The following is a 22,068-nucleotide window of genomic DNA, read 5'->3' on the forward strand; positions in this document are numbered from 1 at the left end:
GGTGTGGGGAGGGAAATGCACGGGATATGGTGATGGCACAGGGGTGACTTGGTGATGGGAAACCCATGGGGATTACAATTGAGATGGAAAAAAAATGTACAAAATGATGTAAAAATAAACTGTTATAAAAAAAAGTAAACAGAAGTCTGTAGTTGGTCTCTAAACTGTTGTTGACTCATAAAACAAACAACAGAAAAAAACCTTTGCATTGTGACTGGAAGACAGTGTATGCTGGAAGACTTTTTACTAGAATATTTCAAAGAAATGCATTCTCAATATGTTACATGCAACTTTGTAAGCTACTTTAGGCAACTTTCAGTTTTCTTCATTGGAATATATGATCACTCTTTAAGTGAAAATGAAAATCTCTTGCAAGGTTAAATGAACATTTGGGTAAAAAATGAAAATCTCTGCAGGATTTTGCCTTTTATTTCTCTATCAGGATTATGGACAAGCCATGTGTTTGGCTTCTTTTCCTACTGGATAAAATTTGTCACAGCAGAATGGCAAATGTCATGTAGTGATAGCTACAGACTTTTTAATGCTAGCATGCTGTTTCATTGTAGGTAGACACAGGTTGAAATCAAATAGATTGATAAACCCATACAAGAGAGTTTTGCTATGAGAGTAATTGGAGAAGCAGAGAAAACATTGATTTTGTTGGAACCAGGTACCATCTTAGTGGTAGACTGTGAACTGTCCCAGATGAAACTGGACAGCTATTTATTGACACAAACTTTGAGATAGGTTACATATACTTAAATATTTGTGTTTTATCCAAAAGGTACATGAAATTCACATGTATGTGACAATCGCATAAATGGAAAGAAATTAAAAATCTGGTACTTTTCATAACATCGATACATTTCATGAAAATGTATCAAATAATCAGAAGATTATAAAAACAATTAGCCTTTTCAGTACTTCCCTAAGTAATGATAGTTTTTAAAATTAGCTTTTAAAATTTTTTATTAAAGCCAGATAAATCTTGATTTTATAACTGTCTTAGTGAATTCGCAGTGAGCCATATATCTGATTTTTATGTCTTGAACTCCTTTGTAAAATTCCTGGAAAAGAGCTTCCTTTTAACAGAAAGATATAGAACCTTTATATTAATTGAAAGTGTATCTTGTACACTTTGTCTTTTAATCGAGAAAATGGAACTTGTTATTACATCATTTGTGATGCATGTTATCCTAAAACCTTTTCATTATAATTAAGGCGATAACAAAAACAATGCAAACTATTAATTCTGTGGATGTAGCTATCTGTATTTGAACAAGAGTATATATTTGCTAGCTTTTGTTGCATTAAAAAAAAAAAAATACTCCAGGCCCTCCCTGGTGGTACAACCGGTTAAAGCACAGCACTCAAGCAAGCTGCATCCCCTTCAGTGGGAGTTGAATCCTCAGCCCGGAAGTGTGATCTGCCCACTGCTCCCCTCGTTGTCAGTCTGTCAGTCTGCATATTCTGTACCCTACTCTGTCTTTGGTGAACCCTCTCACCGACTCTGCACCTCTGGCTTATACCCCCTGTATGCATACATAAATAAATCTTAAAAAAAAAAAAAGGAAAGGAAAAAACTACTCCAAAATTTGGTGTGTTTTTTTTTAACAGTTATTAACTAATTATTTTTTACTTGATTATTTGGGCTCAGCTCTGCTTGGTAGTTCTGGCACTGGTCTCCCTGTGTTCGGTTCTCAGAGGCTGAATAATCCTGGAATTCCTCACTCACACGTCTAACATTTGGCTAGATGAAGGAGGTGGTGACCCATATTTGTCCAGTAGGTTAGTTTGAGCTTCTTTATAGGGTGACTGACTTCCAAAAACAGCAAGGGGCAGGGTAAGCCCCATTATGCAAATGTTTTTTTAAGTCTTTGGCTATTTGATGTTCACTGATGTTCTTTCAGCAAAGCAGGTCAAACAACCACGTCCAGATTCAACCTACCCTGCCTCCTGATTGGAAAAGTTGCAAAGAATTTGTAGTTATTCTTATTTTTCTATCTCTCATAAGATTTAGATGAATTTAATTATATTTAGAAATAATATCATTTTGAAAAATCAAAATAGCATGGTTTATAGCAACCTAAAGCATTCACTGTGATCTGGAATTTTCCATTGTAAGTAAATTTTTATGCTACGAATTATTTTGAGCAGGAAAATGAAATTTGGGATTTAGTTAAGATTCTGCATGAGATATGTATATTAGCTCTTGTTAATAAGGAAATTTAACAGCTGTGGGCAAGTAGGATATGCCTATTTGCAAATGCCACCTAATTTCACGGAAACCGGCACATACTCTGACAGTACAGTGTTTAGATGAAAGAGTTACTTATATGTAACTTTTCTCAAGAAAGTAAAATGCTTACTTTCTTTGCAAAATAATTGTCATTGCATTTAAGTATTACTAACAGCTAAGGAAATACAGGAAAGGAAATTCAATGACTCATTCAATTTTAATCAATATTATATTAAACTATAATAATTTAACTCTTAAACTAAAAAACTTACTAGCAATATTTGTATCTCGTTATGTGTGTATAAAGCCAGAGATATTCCTATGTCTCTAATCCTTTTTTCACATACACAAAGCAGTTTGTTCTCTAGAAAGAGAACAGGTAGGAGTATATCACCCTTCAACTTTGAATTTGCTGCTCTAACATCAACACGTAAATCTCATTACCAATTAAGCTGCCTGCCTGAGAACCCATCAAATACCTCCAAAGTGCTCTGGCTTCCTACATCTAATTACAAATTGCAGAATAGTAATTTTGGTGTCAATCAATCTGGGAAGCAGTGTGCTGAACTAATACTCACTGGGGGGCCTTGAATATCAATTTCTCTGTCTGCCTCTTGCTTAGTTCAATTCTCCATCCCCAGATTGTCTACTCTGTTTAACATTTATGCCTATGTCAAAAATCTTAGCTTCTGCTTTTTAATGTAAAATAATATTTTCTACTAAATATATCTCTTTTATAGTAAGTTAAAGTACACTAGTTTAACCAATTCATCACTTGAAATATTTCCTTCCCTTTTTTCAAATGTAGCACCTTACTGAAGTCAATTTTAATTTCCTCTGTTTGCACACAATACAGACTTTTGTTGGTCCTGTTAATCCTTGTTATCTGAGTTCATCCCAAATTTTAGTAATTCTGTTTCATATTTGGTCCTTCGTGAATGCTGCTGTCAAACTTCTTATTGCTTTGGTATAAAAACAAATAAATCTGGATTCAAGTTTGAGTCTGCCACCGTCTGTGTGAGATTCTGAATAAATTACTTGCTCTTTCTATACTGTGTTCCCTCACCTATAAAATGGGCTCATACCTAACACTTAGAATGGTTATGAGGATGAAGTGAAATAATGCATGTGGATTGCTTAGCAGGGTGTTGGCACACATTCAGTGCCACTTACAATATCATCATAAACTTCACATAAGTGTTCCCTACCTAATTGTGATTCTACTTTAAGCTATGACTTTGACATTTTAAAAGTTAATTTTAAGGGAGATCTTGCCTTTGTGTTGCATATATACAGGTTGTAATTTAATATTGCTTGCTGAGCTATGGAGGCGGCCATGGGGCAGGAGTAGATGAATGTGTGAAAGCAAGATCCCTGGTCACATCAACTGTGACATTTCCTATTTACTCAACTGATGTTAACTATAGGCCTACAGTGTGCCAGGGACAGGTAATAAAACAGACTTAATTCTTGCCCTTATGAAACTTGAAGTCCAGAAGGGAATGAAGACATTAAATGATTGTAAAAATAAATGAAAGATTATAGATAATGATAAGTGGGATGAGGGAGAAAAGCAGGGTGTTATGAAAAATAATAAGCAGATAGACCTAATGTAAACAAAACTCTAAGAAAGAGCTATTTAAATTGAGACTGAAAGGATAAGATGGAGAGGTAGGCAGAGTGGAGAATAGTATTCTAGTTATGTGGAAAAACCATCAGAAGCTGTTAGGTTGAAAAAACTCAATACTTGTACAGACTGAAAAAAATTCAGTGCAAATCAGAATAATAATAAAGAGATAATAATGATGAAAAAAGAGGTTGGACATTAAACAGTAGCCAGATAATGAAAGCCTGTGTACCATGTATATGGGGTGGTCATAGTTCATATTTTTGGTGTCCTTGAAATTAGGCCTCTTGTCTTAATAATGTAATTATTAGTAACTGTCTTTATTCTTAAATATGTCCTGGTTTAGGCAATTCTATAATCACTAACTATATTAAGCAGTTGGGAGCCTTTGAAGAGTTTTACAGAGAATGAGATATGACCTACTTTTTAGGTGATGGGCATGCGTATATGCAGGGAGAAAATTAAAGGCTATTCAAGACTTTGGCTCAGACTAGAATGTTACCAGTGAAGATGTAAGATGTGGATGGATTCAAGAAACAATGTGAATGGTTAAGCCCTAGTGATTGAATGCATATGGGAGATGAGAGAGGAGGGATTATAAAAAATAACCATTTGATTTCCAGTTTGAGCAACCAAATAAATGGTAAATGGTGGTACCTTTTGAGACAACTGAGAGCAGACAGTGAGTGAGGAGTGAAGAAAGAGAAGTGTTCAGCTGTTTTGTTTTGTATTTTTTAAAGATTATTTATTTATGCACACAGAACTGGGGCACAGGCCAGAAGTGCAGGGGCGATGAGAGGATTCACCAGAAACAGAGTGGGGACAGAACAGGCCAGCTGACGAAGTACACTGCTGAGGAAAGCAGTGGGTGGGTCAGGAGAGGTCTGCCACACCATGTGGGTCACCTCCAGGACAGGGACCGAACTCAAGCTGAAGTAGCTTTAGCTTCTTAGTGCTGTACTCTAACCCACTACGCCACCAGGGAGGGCTCTCAGCTCTGTTTTTGATACATCAAAACACAGATAGCACAGAGATGCCAGATATTTGCTTCAGCATAAGTAATTCACCTAAGAATAAGTAGATCTGAGCAGAAGGAAGTACATGTGAGTCTCGAGATACCCTCTTTTGAATCCAGACAGAGCTATATGCAAGAAATTGTTTTAAATGTAGACTTCTATTAGGATATTTCCTCATACCATGTTTCCTGAGCAATGCTTGTGACAGTGCCTAGCTTTTGTGAGCACTCCATTACTGCCAGGTTCTCAAAGTGTATTTAAATAAATTTCTGAAAATACGAAAAAACTGTCCAATCATAGATTTTTTTTTCTCACAAAGGAAAAAAAAGAAAGGAAATGGAATTTCAGGGTGTGGGTTGAGGGCCTCCCTGTACAGACTAGACTGTCAGGTCCAAAAAAGTTATGTGCTTTTGCTAATATAACCCAGGTAGCAGAAGAACTAGAATTATATCCTCAGTCTTAATCCTTCCCAACATATAACAGTTCCCAAGAGTGATAAATTTATGAATAGTCCTCTTATGAAAACGTCACTTAGCAAATGCCTACATGCAACAGTCATTTTGTTCTTGGCCTTTGTTCAGGGAGGATTTTATCTCTCTGAGTGGGGAAAGTTCAACAGCCTTCCACTTGTGTGCAGAACTAGTTTGATTGTTGATTTTCCTTTAGTGCAGAACACATGTGTTTTCAGTGCCACAGGGTGTCCTATTGTGTCAGCCTCACTGACGCATGCATCTTCACACAGCTGATATGTCCATTTGCTGGGGAGCGACAGCTGGCTGCTTGACCAGCCAAGGTGGCTGCTGTTTCAGGTAGAGGCAGCTGTCCTGCTGCCAAGTACAAGAGGCCAAGAGTTCCTTACACATCCCCTGGTTAACTGATTTGTGTTGTTCATTGGATGACATTCTTTCGACTTTTTATTTAGTTGACTGCTTATTGAGTTAATGCTTTGGATTTACAAAAAGTGTACTTTCAGACAAAAGCACAAGGTTGTCATAGTTATCCTGTTAGAGGATGATGCTGATTACATGCAACATTCCTGTAGGTTTCATTCCATTAATTAAGTGATACCAACCGTGGGAATGAAGTTTAAATTATTGTGCATGGAATTATCACACATTCAGCGATCATGGTAAAATTAACATTTGTACGGGCCTTGGGTGTCATGTTTACCCAAGAGTGATTTGCTTCTTTCATCCACGTCTCTCAGCTGTCACCCCATGTCTGGAGAGTGTGCTTGCAGACCGGGCTGGTCAGGACTCTACTGTAATGAGACATGTTCTCCCGGATTCTACGGGGAAGCTTGCCAACAGATCTGCAGCTGCCAGAATGGAGCTGATTGTGACAGTGGGACCGGAAAGTGCACCTGTGCCCCAGGATTCAAAGTAAGTGGCTGGGAAGGAGACAGGGGATGCACTGTGGAGCTTATTGATATCATGATTTATATGACCTTTTTTGTCTGTCTGTCTGGATTTCTGAGTACAAAGAGTGTGCTAAAATCACTCAGACCATTAGCAAGAAAAAGTAGCAATAAAACATCTAAGTTAAACCTTAAGAATGATGACTGAGAAAGCTGATGAAACTATAAGTGTGGCACTAATATTTAGTTATTTAATTAATATATGTTGTGAAGTATGAGGTGTTTCAATTATTCCTCTCATAAGTGTTCTGCTGTGTTTTATAGCCAACAAATATATTGCTTTCCAAGTTGGATATGCATTATTGTAAACGACTTTTGTTTCAATCTTGTGCAATTTGATGACATATATCAAGTTAGCATATGTTCCACTTTTTTTTAATTTAAAGAGTAAGTTTATTAGAAAGAGACAAGAGAGGAAAGAACACTTGCATAGGCGCAAGTGGGCAGGAAAAGCTGCCCTGGAAAGGACAGGTTTGCAGAGAGAGACCTGTGTGGTCGCAGGGGGCGGCCTTAGGAAAGCAGCTTCCACTGAGGGAGATTAGTACAGAGAAGTCCTGGCAGATACAGGTCACTGGCAGGCAGGAGGCCGCTGCCCTGCAGGATACCTGTAAAATCACAGGTGGGCAGAGGATGCTGCCAGCATGCGTTATACTTTTAGGTTCAGTGGTCAATAATACTGAAAAGTTTTTGGTTTCTTTGAGAATCTAGACCTAACAAATAAGTCTATAAACTAATAGAGCAGGATTTTGCCCAGGTTTTGGGATTTCCTAGGTAGGAATCTTCGCTTTAAAGGAAAATGGGTGGTTCTTGAATTGTTTTCTCCCATGTTATAGAGGAAGAACCTAAATCATGAAGAACACTGGTGATTTCTCCAGAGCACATATGTGGAACAAGTGGATTTATAGTCTCAGAACTCTATAGGGCTTTCTAGTCAATGCCACCGTCCTTTAGTTGAGCTCTTGAATTCACCTTGTCCTAAAAGTCTTTTCTGTTTTTAAAGATGACCTTCATCCACGACTAGATGTTGCCAGTCACCAGTGGTAACTTAAGTTTAACGTTACCTGTCAGATAAATTGAATCAGGCTACTGATTGAGTGTGTGTATTCAGTTGTATGTCTTCACCCACTATTCATATTACATATTATACTAGTATATCTAGAATACATTGCAATGTAATATATAGTTCATATTTATCTTTATTTATTGACAGTAATTTTACAACTACAGTTTATTGTTACATATCTAGTTATCTGAGCAAGGACAAATTTTGGTTTTGCTAGGAAAGAAAACTAATGAAGGCAGCAGATTTTTTTCTTTTTTGGATCCCATTTAATCTTATATTCTAAACATAGACCAGTTAGCATTACACTTAAATCTCAAAAAATTGTATAGTGGTGACAGTATAGCAACTTTCAAAATATATAATGTATTAAAATTAGAAAAAGCATATAATTAGCATCTCCAAGATATATTTTTGTTTATTTGCATTGGCCCTGTTTCAGCTGGTAAAATTGCATGCATTTTCCTATTTGTGCCTGTCTAGGGAATTGATTGCTCTACCCCATGTCCACTGGGAAGCTATGGGATAAACTGTTCCTCTCTCTGTGGCTGTAAAAACGATGCTCTCTGCTCTCCTGTGGATGGGTCCTGTACTTGCAAAGCAGGTAAGTGGGTGAATGAGTCTTCCAACTACCCCTTGTCCCGAGTCTTCTAAAGTCAGAGGAGAGAAATCTTTTCCAGAGTTTTGACTCCAGCTGTACTAAACTTGGGGGCCTGACCTCAGCAAGCCCCTTCTCCAGGGTGGACTCATGCTTTCATAAGTCATGAGAAGGTGCTCACGTAAGTGCTCTGGTCTGTGACATTCCCGCCAGGTCTGAAGTATGAATCCCTTTGGGGCAGAATAGGCAAGGTGACCTGTGTCCAGGCCCCTAAAATGACTGACCTGGAGTAGTGAGGAGAAATACAACCAACCACTGATTTCACATGTCTGTCCATCATTGCTACCACAGCCAAGATCCTGAAAACTCACTGCTTTTGGTTCATAGGATCCTGCTGTCAAGACAGGGCTTCTCTTTCAACATAAACTTTCCTCTCCCTCCCAAAGAAATGTTCCACTTTTCTGGCCTGAATTAAAGTCGGCATTCCATGGAGCATGTCAGTGTGTACCAGAGGTGCTCCCCTACATCTCTCTCCCCACAGTAGTCCGGGAGTGCTTCTTGATGTTCTTGACAGATCACACAGTACACACAGCTACTGGGGCTTTTGTTCACTTCTGATGGAGGCCTCATCTACATGGCAGAGCCAGAGCGCTCTGTGCCTGCATCTCTGGGATGTCTCCAAATGAAAACGTGGTTTGGAAAGGCTGGGCAAACTCCCTGTTGTCCTGGTTTCCTCATGTCTCTGGTGTTCCTGTCACTGCAGGCTGGCACGGGGTGGACTGCTCCATCAGCTGTCCCAGTGGCACCTGGGGCTTCAGCTGTAACTTAACCTGCCAGTGCCTCAACGGGGGAGCCTGCAACACCCTGGATGGGACCTGCACATGTGCACCTGGATGGCGTGGGGAGAAATGTGAACTTCCTTGCCAGGTATGTCAGTGTCCCAGCTGCAAAGCTGTGGGATGAGCTGGTGTCTGAGGCTTAGCTCACTTTTGCACTTTTCTTGACTTAAAGTGTCTGAGTGAAGCTGAGAGTGACTATTTGAAGAACTGAGGTGTTTAAACTCAGATTGGATATGGATTCAAAAAGGGACCAACATGGAAATTGATTAGGCAGCTTTCTGAGAAGCACTCCCTTCTTTTCTTCCATCTCTATGTTGCTCACCACAGCTCCCCTCTATTTTCTCTGTTCTTACCCACCCATCTTTTTCGTGGCAGGCAGGGTGATTTTATACAGGGTGCACTTGTCAAACACCTTATATAAATAAGCCTGTCAACCCTCTAGATATTGTGTTTCCATTATAATAGAAATCCCCTAGGCTTGAGGGTGGAAAGTGGCAGAAATTGAAAGGGGGTGTGACTGGTGTCACAGAATGCTGATGGAAGTGGTGAAGGAAGGTCTGGAAGCAGTCATCTTTTAACATGAATATCTCCGAGGTCATAAGCATCTCCAAACATTTCCCCTAGTTCATACTGACTCCACTCCCTTGAACAGCATTAGAAATCCCAGCCTGTGACCACCACAGGCTGACAGAGGGCAAATGGGAAGTGCATTTTGTAGCAACCTACCTGTCCTCTTTCTTCCTGAAGCAACTGGGCTATTTCTTTCCCTCTTTTCCATCATTCTTTCCTCTTATCTTTCCCCTTTCTCCTGAGCCATTAAGCCTTGTCTCCATGGTGTGGCTTCTCTGCCGCAGGGAGGCCATCTGATGGGGCAATGACAGTGTGACTCCTGACTTGGATCTTTTAAGAACAACTTTCCATGGAGAATTTTTAGTTCCTGGGTTTCCTTTTCATTAAGTAAAATCCATTTCCCAACACAGAGACTCCCACTCTGGGCCACTCTCCAGCCCTGCAGAACAAAGTTAAGTTAGCTTTGCTGCCTCTCATGTACAAGTGAACAAATTTTCAAAGCTCTGAGAGTGGCTTAAAGATCACTTTTCACTCCCAATCTAATTGTGGAGAAAGCAAAGCCCCCAGCGCCATCTTGTCCTGTTTTATATATTAAATGCCATAATAAAAGCTGGTGGTTTGGTGGCTCATACTGTGGCAAAGTAAATCCCATGCAGCCCTGCCAAATATCAGTGGTACCTAGCAAATTGTTTTTAATTTGAAGAGGTCCTAGACAAATGATAAAGCCATCAAACATCCACTATCTGTTTTATTGTGGTCCTCAGACCTCTCCCTCTGATAATTGTATGTGTCATTAGTGCTTCGGTAGTGTGGGAGGTTTGGCATGCAAGGAGCAATTTATCAGGATTGGTAAATAAAGAACTTTGCATTCCTCCCCGCCAGAAAAAAACAGTCATGCCCACGAAGAGTCTTGCCTCCACTGTAAAAAAAACGGCTGTGCCTGTAAATACATAAAGGCCTGGGAGGGGCTAGGGAAGGAAGGTGGGTCCATATGTACCCCATCCTCTCTTGAGATCTGTCAGAATACTTCATGTTATCTAGACCTCTTCATGGAAAAGAGGATATTAATTAGAGAAAGTAACAAAAGATGTTAATTTTTCCTCATATGTCCATGTATCCCATTAGGAAATTATGAAAACCAACTTGACCCTATCATTTGTATATATGTTTTTATTTGAAGTTTCTTTTTGTAGATCAGGATACTCCCTTCCCTTAAGGAACAGAATGCCATAGAGAACATTGAAATATTATAAACAGTCTTTAGGAGCAAAACAAAAATGTTTTATCCAGAAAAACTTTATTAGTTAATAATTGTTTTAAAGTTGAACCACTAAACCTTGTTCATTGAAACATTTTGACTTGAATTAATGCTTTATGTCACTGCTTTTATATTAAAAAATGCACAAATGAAAATACAAACTGCCATAACTGGTTTCTTTCCTTTATTTTTTCATTGATGTGAGAAAAATCTAACTTCAGAATTACCATTTACAGGAAGTAGAGAAAAATGGTTTTTTTTTGAGAATGAAGTATTCACATCATAGTAGATGCTTCAGCATGTTGTCCACATATGTAGCAGGTTAGTTATGCCATATTTGGCATAGTTGTTGGCATAGACATTTGACATCACCCAGATTGGTGTCTTCAAAAAGGATAACCAGAATAGGCTCCCGGCTTCCTACAAAACACTAATGGGTGTGCTCAGAAAGCACAGATCTGCTTTGAAATCCTGAGCTGGAAAGGAAGTTCATGAATCAGAAGTTCAGTGGAGTTCTGATAAACTAATTTCACCGAGTGCCACAGTACAGGGTCTGTACCAAAAAGGCTTCTTCACCCCTCCACTAGAGGGCACTCTCTAGTGAGCAGCTTTCATGCCAGCTGCCACCTCGGTGCTTTATCACCAGTGGATGTGCAGTATGTCCACTGGCGATAAAGTGGATGTACAGAGCATGGAAAAGAGAACTCTTTTTTTCTTCTAAAAATATAATAGTTTGGGGCCCTCCCTGGTGGCGCAGCGGGTTAAAGCACAGCACTGAGAAGCTAAAGCCACTTCCGCATGAGTTCAATCCCCGCCTGCCCCGGAGGTGACCACATGGCGTGGCAGACCTCTGCTGACCCGCCTGCTGCTCCCCTCAGCAGTGTACTTTGTTGATCTGCCTGTTCTGCTCCCCACTCTGTCTCTGGTGAATCCTCTCACCCTCTGCATCTCTGGCCTGTACCCCAGTTCTATATGAATAAATAAATAAATCTTAAAAAAATATAATAGTTTATCTTTACATCATTTTATGCCTTTTTCCATCTCAGTTGAAATCCCCGTCGGCTTCCCATCACCAAATCACCTGTATGCCATCACCATAGTCCAGTGCACTTCCCTCCTTCTACTGTTTTTGATCCCAGTCCCTACTCCACCCCCGTAAAATGTCCCTGGTATATAGTTGTTCCTTATTATTATTATTTTCTCCCCTGGTCCTTTATACTCCTGCTATGAGTAAAACCATCCGGTATTTTTCCTTTTCTTTCTGGCTTATTTCACTAAGCATGATCTGGAAAAGAGAACTCTTACCCCCTTCTCCCTTGGCTGGAGAAATTCTGGCATTTAGAGAGTGCTGATGACTGCCAAAACATTAAAAGGTGGTCCAAAAATCCAAGAAAAAAAAATTTTTATGAGTTGTGGCTTATAAGAAGGTAAAAAAAAGGCTTTTTATTAATGGACCTTTTTGTATATATTTGCATATAAACATGTCAGCATATTGTCTTCCTTGGTTTCACCATATACATGTACTGACCATTATGCTAGACATCTACTAAAGTTTGAGCAATTTTAAAACACTCACCTCCTGGAATCTACACTTGGGAGGCCCAAGCAGATACTAGCAGAGGTGATTATAGCACATGAAGTTCTGAGAAGTGTTTTGGATAGGGAGAAGTTGTGTCTAAGCTGGCTGGCTGTGCCCTTGTCTCCTTCCTGGATTTTCCCACACCCTCATTGATGTCTTCCATGCAGGATGGCACATACGGGCTCAGCTGTGCCGAGCGCTGTGACTGCAGCCATGCAGATGGCTGTCACCCCACCACGGGCCATTGTCGCTGCCTCCCTGGATGGTCAGGTGAGAACCTAGTCCAATGTCCAAAGTGGAAAATACACTTAGTACTGTCCCCTTGCTACATCAGACACACACACACAGGTCAAGTTGCCAGAAAAAAAAAAAATTAAAATAACAGTCTCCAGTAAGACAATGCATTTTTACCCAAGTAGTACTGCTAGACCTAATGAACTTGTGATCCAGGGTAACTTTTTGTTGATTTGTTTAGAAGTGATTTTCTTAAACCTTTCTGTAAGGTCCAGCTATCAGAATTCAGATAAACAAGAGGACAAAAATGTAAATTGCTGTGAAAACTTAGCTAGATTTCTGTGGTATTTTGAGAACTGAAAAAAGTTATTGAATTAAACCTTTGTGAATATAATTATGTTTACTATAGTGAGACAAATATTAAATGTTAATATAGTTAATGTTTATATATTAAAATTTTTATTACTTGTCATAAAGGTTTTAAACTTTTTTCTCATAATATTGTTCATAGAAATTCATAATAAGATTACCAGTTTGCTAACCACAGCTGGAAGTTTGTCCTTACTGTTAGGGTTTCAGTGTGTCAGCCAGGAACTTTATCAAATTACCCGTGGACTTAGAAGAAATGTTACCGCATTGTGTTTTTATTTCCCTTTCCTTGGTAAGTAAGGATGTTGAGCATCTTTTCATGTATTTATTGGCCATCTGTATATCTGCTTTATAGAAATGTCTATCCAATATTTTGCTCATTCTTAATTGGATCATTTTATTGAATTATAAGATTTTTATGTTTTCTATATATGTGCCCCTTCAGATATATGATTTGCAAATATCTTCTGTCATTTGTGGATTCTATTTTCATTTTCTTCATAGTGTCCTTAATGAAGGTTTTACTTTGATGAAGTTTTGTTTGTGTTATTTTTTTCTTTTGTTGCTGGTGCTATTCATGTCAAACCTAAGGAACCATTTCCTAACCCAAGGTCACAAAAATTTCTGCCAGTGTATTCTTTGAAGAATTTTAGTTTTAGCTTTTACATTCATGTCTGTGGTTCATTTTAAGTTTGTTTTAATATAGGGCATGAAGTCAGGGTCCAACTTCATTCTTTTGCTGGTCAATGTCCAGTTGACCTGGCATCATTTGTTGAGAACATCATTCTTTCCTCCATTGTATTCTTTTACTACCCTTATCAAAAGTCAATTAAAAATATATTTGAGATATTTTTTTCTGGATATTTACTTCTATTGCATTGATATTTATGTTTATCCTTAAGCCATGTTGTTTAGGTCACTGTAGGTCTGTAGAAAGTCTAAGAACTACAACTCTGGTCTTTTTCAAGATTGGTTTGCCTATTGTGGGCCCCTTCAATTTCCATATGAATTTTGTTATCTGCTTGTCAATTGTTGTAAAGAAATGAGATGAAACCTATAGATCGATGAGAGGAATATTGCCAATTTAGAATGGCAAGTCTTTAGATCCTTGAACATAAAGATGTTATGAATAAATTCTTCAGCAGAGACTATTAGGTTTTTTTAATTTAAGAGCTTCTTTGGTAAGCTCAGACAAACTGTTGTCTACTTGATTTATAGTATTTGACAGCTATCTTGGAAAACAGGTTAAGACTGGTATGAAAATTTTTATTTTCTTTCACTGGGAATAACCCATAGACTCAAGGGCCTCCTAGTGCTATAGTCCCTTTTTGACTTGGAAAAGCAGGGGTAACTCACTTCACAATCTGATTTTCACCTTTCCATGTTTCTCTTGAAGATCTCAAATGAAATGACCAACACTAAATTCTCAGTGACCACAGTGAAGTGAAATAGCATTTTCAACTCTCTGGAAAATTTAGCCCTTTCCTAGTAAGAAAAACCACATTTGTTTTGGACCATATTGCACCAAATTATTTTGTCTTATGAATATCAAGGAAGCACGAGGTGTTCCTGAGCATACTAGTCATTGTTCATGTACTCACCTGCTTTGATGATTTGGAATCAGTCCTTGAAAAGCCTAGTCCTGTACACATAAGCAAAGCAGGAGATATGATTTGGCCTGGGGCCATCTAGAAAAATGTGTTAGCTGCATTCCACAGTCTGGGTCATGGGGTAAAGACAAATTAGCCCATCTGGCCTTGGACCTATGGAGCTCTTGCAGGAATGCAGTGGCTTTGTCACACAGCATATCTTGTAATCCTCTGTCCATCTGTGACTGGTCTGATTCTACAAAAGGGAAGAAATTTTGATGCTTTATGTGGCTCTGTGGCTTCGTGTCCTTATCTCTCTGCTTCATGACTCCAACATCTTTTTCTTTGGGTCTTCTGCGTTGAGCTATTGACCTGTAGGTATCTAAGGCTGCTATGAAAGTATATATATTTTTTTTTTAAGATTTATTTATTTGTACATACAGAACTGGGGTACAGGCCAGAGGCTCAGGGGCGGTGAGAGGCTTCACCAGAGACAGAGTGGGGAGCAGAACAGGCAGATCTACGAAGTACACTGCTGAGGGGAGCAGCGGGCGGGTCAGGAGAGGTCTGCCACGCCATGTGGTCTCCTCCGGGGCGGAAGGGATTCGAACTCATGTGGAAGTGGCTTTAGCTTCTCAGTGCTGTGCTTTAACCCGCTGCGCCACCAGGGAGGGCCGAAAGTATATTTTTTAGAGCAGTCATCCCCCACAGAACACACTTGTTATAAAAAAGCATCCATAGAAGAAGGAAAAAAAAAGTTACTAAAGTCCCAAAGAACACACTATAACTAGATAAAGATTTAGTCTGTTTTTCTAAAAGGAACATTTGTTTTAAGTACCTCATAAGAACTTTCCTCAATATAAAGAAACCTCGCTTTTCATTTACTAGTAGATTTGAGGGCAAATAAATAACATAAGCCCTGGGTACCAAGTCACTCTTGTCCTTTCCTCCCTGTTGCTGAAATTGTGCTAAGTATTGCTGGATAGAATATCCATGTACAGGTCACAGTGAGGTTTTGTGAAGAAACTCGTGAAATGTAACACTAAACCCTGGGTTCTTTGCTTGGCCAGATCAGCAAGATGGTACAGAGGCACCATGGCCCGATCACTGAGGATGCTGATCAACCCTCCAGATTTGGAGCCTGAGATACAGAACCCAAGAACTTTATCGATCTTTACATAGAAATTGACACATCTAGGGCCCTCCCTGGTGGCACAGCAGGTTAGGATGCTGTACTGCAAGCGAGCTGCAGCCACTTCACTAAGAGTTCCATTATGTGCCCCAGAGGTAACCCACAGTGGCAGACCTCTCCTGACCCACCCGCTGCTCCCCTCAGCAGTGTACTTCATTGATCTGCCTGTTCTGCTCCTCACTTTGTCTCTGGTGAATACTCTCACTGCCCCATACCTCTGGCTTGTACCCCAGTTCTTCATGAATAAATAAATCTTAAAAAAAAAAAAAAATATGGAGGGCCTTCCTTGGTGGCGCAACGGGTTAGGATGCAGCACTTAAAGAAAGCCACAACTGCTTCAGTGCAAGTTCGATCCCCACCCTGGAGGTGACTCACATGGTGCAGCAGACCTCTCCTGTGTCACCTGCTGCTCCCCTCAACAGTGTATTTCATCGATTCTGGTGAATCCTCTCACCTCCACTGCAGCTCTGGCCTATACCTCAGTTCTCTATGCATAAATAAATAAATCTTTTTTAAAAAAATCTGGAAGCCATCTATGAAACTTCTATTTATTTAAAAAAAAATTGACACATCTAAATTGAGGAAGCCATGTGCTAGCCTGATAATACCATGAAGTTGACTTACATTCTTACCTGGGAGCCATGTACCATTCCTGACAACTTCTCCTCTTTTCTAGCGTTTGACTGTCTTCTCATCTAAGAAGGCAGGCTCTGTTTATTTCCACTCTAGTTGGTAGTCCCATTTAACCTAATCAGGAATAAATATTCAAAATATATTACCATACAGATCAACCAAAACAAATGTTGCATTTTACTTTGCTTCCTAGATATTATTTTTTAAGATTTATTTATTTATGCATACAGAACTGGGGTACAGGTCAGAGGTACAGGGGCAGTGAGAGGATTCACCAGAGACAGAGTACAGAGCAGATCAATGAAGTACACTGCTGAGGGGAGCAGCAGGTGGGTCAAGATAGGTCTACCACACCATGTGGGTCAGCCTGCTGTCCAGGGATCAAACTCAAGCTGAAGAGGCTGTGGCTAGCTTCGTAGTGCTGTGCTTTAACCTGTTGCACCACCAGAGAGGGCCCTCTTCCTAGATATTATTTACAAAAGGAATATACTGCTTTTCAAAATGAAAAGTATACACTTTCATTTACATGGTTATTTAAAATCTTAATTTATTGATATTTTCAACCTATAGACATCTTTATCAACAAAGACAGACTGCAGTTAAAAAAAAAGGGGGGAGGGTTTAAGAAAATAAAACATCGCCTAAAATATAGATTGTATCTTGAGCTGCTTCTCTCACATGTGTAACACATGTAACACATGTATGCACACACACAACTATAAAATGGGAATGGCTTTCAAAATGATGATTCTGTAGTTCCAGTTGTGAATAAAGTATAGCTAGGGGAAGTGTGTGTGTGTGTGTGTGTGTGTGTGTGTGTGTATGACTATTTCCATAGTAGTGGAGTGATATGCTTTGTAAAGTATTTAAAAAAAAAAAAAACAGTAGAAATGCTGCTTTCCCCCCTTTCTGTTTTGGCTTTAGTGAACCGCACATCTATTCACTGAGCTTCATACCAATCAAGATTTCATTCCAGCCATCCTAGGACATGTGCATTCCCCATCCTGGTTCTAAACCTGCCTAAGATCACTGTCACTTAAGAATTCTTTTTAAAGTTCTTAGACCTATTCCCCCCACCTCACATCTACTCACACAACAATGTGGATGGTAGGCTAGGAGGAGAATGAAGCTACTGCCAGCCATAAAGCAGGCTTTTTTGGGGTTTGTTTTTGTTTTAATTTGGGTGTATTTCTTGGCAAATGGAGTATGAGCTGGATTTCTACCTCAACTTACCTTGTGGCTAGGGACTCTTGTATAGTGTATGACCTGCACAACCTTACTTAGTGGCCCTATGGCATCCGCAGTGGCATTTAGCAGTCGGTAGACCAGCTGCCACTGTGCCTTGCTACTGTTGTGATTGAAGAGGTAGGGGAGTGCAGGGGGGCATTTCTGTGACTTCATCCCCCACAACCAGTAGCAAAGACCAGCGGAGATCTCAGGATGCATTGATAACAGGATTACAATGTTACTTCCTGAACTGATAGAAAAGAAGTGAGGATGTCAAATCAACCTCTAGGAGTCTAGGGAAAATAGGCCTAATTAGGCCTGTTACAATGGTAAGGAGCAGACAGGAGGGTAGGAAGAAAAATAGGGTGCTCATCTGAGTCCACCCAGAAAGGGGAATGGGAAGGAGGAAAATAGGCAGGCAACTTTATGAAAATGGCCTGGTCCCTCTGCTCTTGTCAGCAAGCAGAAAGACGCTTCTGTGGGCCCAGGGGACTTAGCCGTGTCCAGAAGGGCAGCTTCCCTTTGTAAGTCTCCCCAGACAAACCATCATTGACCACTGAATAAAGGAACTACTACTTCAGACACTGGTCTTTCTCTAAGTTATCTCTTATGAAACTTAGTGTAGCTAGAATTGATGTAAAAAGGGATCCCTACCTTTCTTTGTCCAGGGACTAATGAGTGCAAATTGGAGTGCAAATTCAAGTGCAAATGAGTTTTAATTAATATGTAGACTCCCAGTCACTCACAAATACAAGTGCTTGCTCTCTGACCCTTTAGAGAATTGAGGGGTGGAGAGAGTGTTTGCATGTGTATATAACTGTCTTGGGGGAGGGGCTCATTAAAAGTAGAATGTAGGATCCCTGCAATGTGGATGGAGGAAGGGACTCCTTTTCCCAAAAGAAGGGCTGCAGAAAAAGCCAAATTTCCCAGATCTCCCAATCTGCCCAGCAGTCTGTTCTGTTTGTTTTATCTAATCTGGACTAAGGCAGGCCATGGTTTCTCCTGTGCTTATCTTGCAGTTACAAATTCAAATATTTCTGATTCTTATGATATAGCAAAATGTTCTTCTTCAACTTAAGATATGTATATAGATCAAAGATCTGATTTTATGCATTTGCAAAATATAAATGACCAAAGAAAACAAACTGCCAGGTCCTCCCTGGGGGTGCAGTGGGTTAAAGCACAGCACTGCAAGCCAACCACAGCTGCTTCAGTGTGAATACAGTCCCCAGCCCCTGAGGTGATCCAAATGGGGTCGACCTCTCCTGCCTTGCCCTCCAGCCTCACTAGCTACTCCCCTCAGCAGTGTACTTCCTCAGTCTGCCTGTTCTGCTCCCCACTCTCTCTCTCTGGTGAATCCTCTCACCACCCTTGATTTTGATTCCATGTCTTGCTTTTTTTAGTGACAAGTTATTAGGCGTGTATTAAGACAAAGAGAGAGATTTGTTAATAATAATTGGCCTGTACCACAGTTGTATATGAACAAATAGATAAATCTTAAAAGAAAAAGGAAAGAAAGCAAACTGGCAAACATAACAAAAATAATTCTTACACTGTAAAAAATATACTGGTTACCAGAGGGAGTGGGGGGAGTGAGAAAGGGATAAGGAAAAGGAAGTGACTGGGCATTACCCCTGGAGCACTGATGAGTGACCATGCACTTATAGAGGTGAAGTTTACTCCCAAAATTATATGATTATGTAAAGTATGGGCAAATCGATATAATTTGAAAAAGGAGAGATTCTTTTTTAATGGGTCTTTAAAATTCATAGATAGGATTTAACAACTACTTGTGGAGTGTCTCCAAAGTTCTTTTGCAACTTGTGCTGGGTGCTGAGAACATGCAGACAAAGTGGCACCAACTTCTGGCCTGCAAAAACTCAGGTTCTCTAGAAACAGGCCCAGAGATAGATCCATCAGTGAATAATCTCTATATGAACAGAGAGTCACTAACCACTTCCTTAACCAGAGGATTAGAGCAATGTTTTGATTTAATACTAGTCCTTCACACCTACAATCTCTAAGCCCAATTATTATTAACAAATCTCTCTCTTTGTCTTAATACATGCCTAATAACTTGTCACTAAAAAAAGTAAGACATGGAATCAAAATCATTGCTTTCATTCTCTAATACCCCAAATGCTGTAAGACCGATATAAGAGATATAAACAATTAAGCATGACAAGGAGTTTGGGTCATATCTCTGAGAGAGGGAGTAATGACACCTCAGATGATTTATTTACCACATTCATGCAATCACAAATGCCCAGTGAATGTTGATTTCACATTGAGGCCACTGGCATAATGCCTCAGGCATTAAATGCACGAACATTTCTTTAGAGCTGCTTAGCTGAAGTTTATCACGATCATTCAGTCATTGCCTAGCAACTTGTAAAGGCTATCAAAGAGCTCTTTGTCCTCAGTCCTGGCAAAAACAGTCCCTCACAGATCTCCTTATCAGCATTAGAACATTTATCAGGAAAAAAATGCTTCCACTGAAGTAAAGATTCCTGCAAAATTAAAGATACTTTTAGGAAGTGCTTCCTGAAGTAACTCCTATTAAAGCTTTTGTCTATTATTTGATAAACATTCCTTCTATTGCTGTATAATCTGGGACACATTTTAACAAAGCAGACCTAAACTCCTAAAAGCCTATCTCTTAAAAAATAAGCCAGACAGACTTTTCCACTCCCTTAGCTGAGAAGAATTACCATGTTATTTGTACAAAATAAGTGTTGAGATTCCTGGTTTGAATGTACTTCTTGTCACTTCATCAGGGAAGTAAAGAGTGATAAGGTTACTCCATCCAGTTGAAAAATGGTCCTGAATATCACATTGGAGAGAAGGCCCTATGCTTATTGATTTATTCAACAACTCCATATACTGGGTTCTGTAGTGAGAAATCAGGCACCATTTTATCCTCATGAAGTTGCCCAAATGTGTTAACTACCCTGGGTATAGTATGGGGTGTGATATCTCCTATCTGCATTCTTTCCTAACTCTCTCTGGAATTCATCTTCCCCCGCATCCTAACTGCCATTGATTCTGTTCAAGACTTTGGCATTTTTATCATTTTTTCATCATTTTTTCCAGGGTAATCCAAAATACCACTTGACAGGGCTTTTTTTTCCCCCAAGGCTTCCAGCTTCCTGAAAAACAAATTTAATGATGCCCCTCTTCATTATACATAGCATCCCCTTTAACACCAGGGGAAGTTCATACTTGGAAGTTCATCCAAGTATCCTGGCCATCTTGGATCTTTTTTACATGCCTACAGTCTGGCTGCCCAGATGCCTTTCCTACTAATCCCCAATTTCAGCTGTCCCTAATAGCTGAAATTCCTGGAGGATCAATACCTCTTTAAGCCTCTGAACTTTACACTCGCCATTCATTAGTCCAGAATCCCCCACCAACTTCACAAGCTACTTCCTATTATGACCATGAGGCCCAGGTGTGCCTGTTCTGGAGTTGTTACCACTCTGTCGTTGCAGGTTTTTCTTAGAGAACTTCTCTCCCACCAGCCAGCAACCAATAGACTTTTGAGTATTTATTGAGCTGCATTCTCTTTTCTGTCTTTAGCAAAAAAGTAAACAAAAAGATGTGTTGTAGAACCTTGCCAAGGTGGCAAAGGGTAGGATGAGATCAATGGAAATAATTGAGGAATAGCACACACAAATGCACAGACCTCCAAAAATGGTTAAGACAAATTTAGTTGTATTGCCACATTGGCCTTGCATAAAGGTTACACTAGAAGTCATATAATTAATGTGATTCTAGAGGGGCATGAGTCTTACTGCCTGAAGTTCCACGATTAGAAATTTATTGCTTAGATTCTTAACATGAATATTTTCTTAAAATAGAAATAATCTCTAGGGGAAGTAATACTTCAGCAATTATAAATTTATCTTATCCTTTCCAGATCATAAGGTAAAGGGAATGATAATCAGATCTTCTAATGATAGTAAGAAGATACAGAGATCTCAAGGAAAAGAGAAAGAATAGGAGAAAATGGTTCAGCTGAAAGAAAAAAGAGTTTCACACATTTCCCTGGAGTATCCCTGACTGAGACACACTTTGTTTTCAAAGATTAGACAGTAATATCTGAAAAATGACTCACTTTTATTGATGATAGAGAATATAAAAAGGAGCTGATTTTGTGGCAATTGTTATAATAGAATTGTTATAATTTACTTCTCCCAAAGAAAGACATCTCCACAATCTTAAAAGTTACTTAAAACTGAGTGTGTTCTGTTGAAACATGCTTATGTGATTGGAAACAGAAAGTTCGATAGATGATTTTTAGAATTCCTGTGAGTCTCTGGAAATGAAATGATGGATAAATCATGTGAAACAAGTTTATCCTTGCAGTAGATTTCCCTGCTATATTTTAGCCCTTGTTACTTCTATGAAAATTACCTGGACAAAATTGAATATGACTGATAGTTATACTAACCAGCTGGACAAACCTGTTAAGGAACCTATATAAAATAAAAGATCACTTTACCCAGATTTTCCACTTTGGCCTGCAGTCATTTGCTGAATATACTCTGACCAGGAATGTGCTAAGTCATTCATATATCACGATAATCTGTAATGTCAGAAAGCAGCATATACTTTTTGG

General features: G+C 39.4%; 1 protein-coding gene across 2 annotated transcripts in view; it reads left to right on the top strand.

Moving 5' to 3' along the window:
* MEGF10 (multiple EGF-like-domains 10) overlaps positions 1 to 22,068 on the top strand; it is a 152,109-nt gene that overhangs the window by 103,040 nt on the left and 27,001 nt on the right. For both annotated transcript variants that reach the window (XM_012728045.1, XM_004686677.2), the window contains 4 exons: positions 6,090 to 6,264; positions 7,843 to 7,963; positions 8,721 to 8,884; positions 12,371 to 12,473. In XM_012728045.1, coding sequence (XP_012583499.1) covers positions 6,090 to 6,264; positions 7,843 to 7,963; positions 8,721 to 8,884; positions 12,371 to 12,473 — 563 coding nt within the window. The remainder of the gene's footprint in view (positions 1 to 6,089; positions 6,265 to 7,842; positions 7,964 to 8,720; positions 8,885 to 12,370; positions 12,474 to 22,068) is intronic.

The sequence above is a fragment of the Condylura cristata genome, unplaced genomic scaffold, assembly GCF_000260355.1.
Source record: "Condylura cristata isolate star-nosed mole 26May11 unplaced genomic scaffold, ConCri1.0 scaffold00021, whole genome shotgun sequence".
In the NCBI taxonomy this organism is placed as follows: domain Eukaryota; kingdom Metazoa; phylum Chordata; class Mammalia; order Eulipotyphla; family Talpidae; genus Condylura; species Condylura cristata.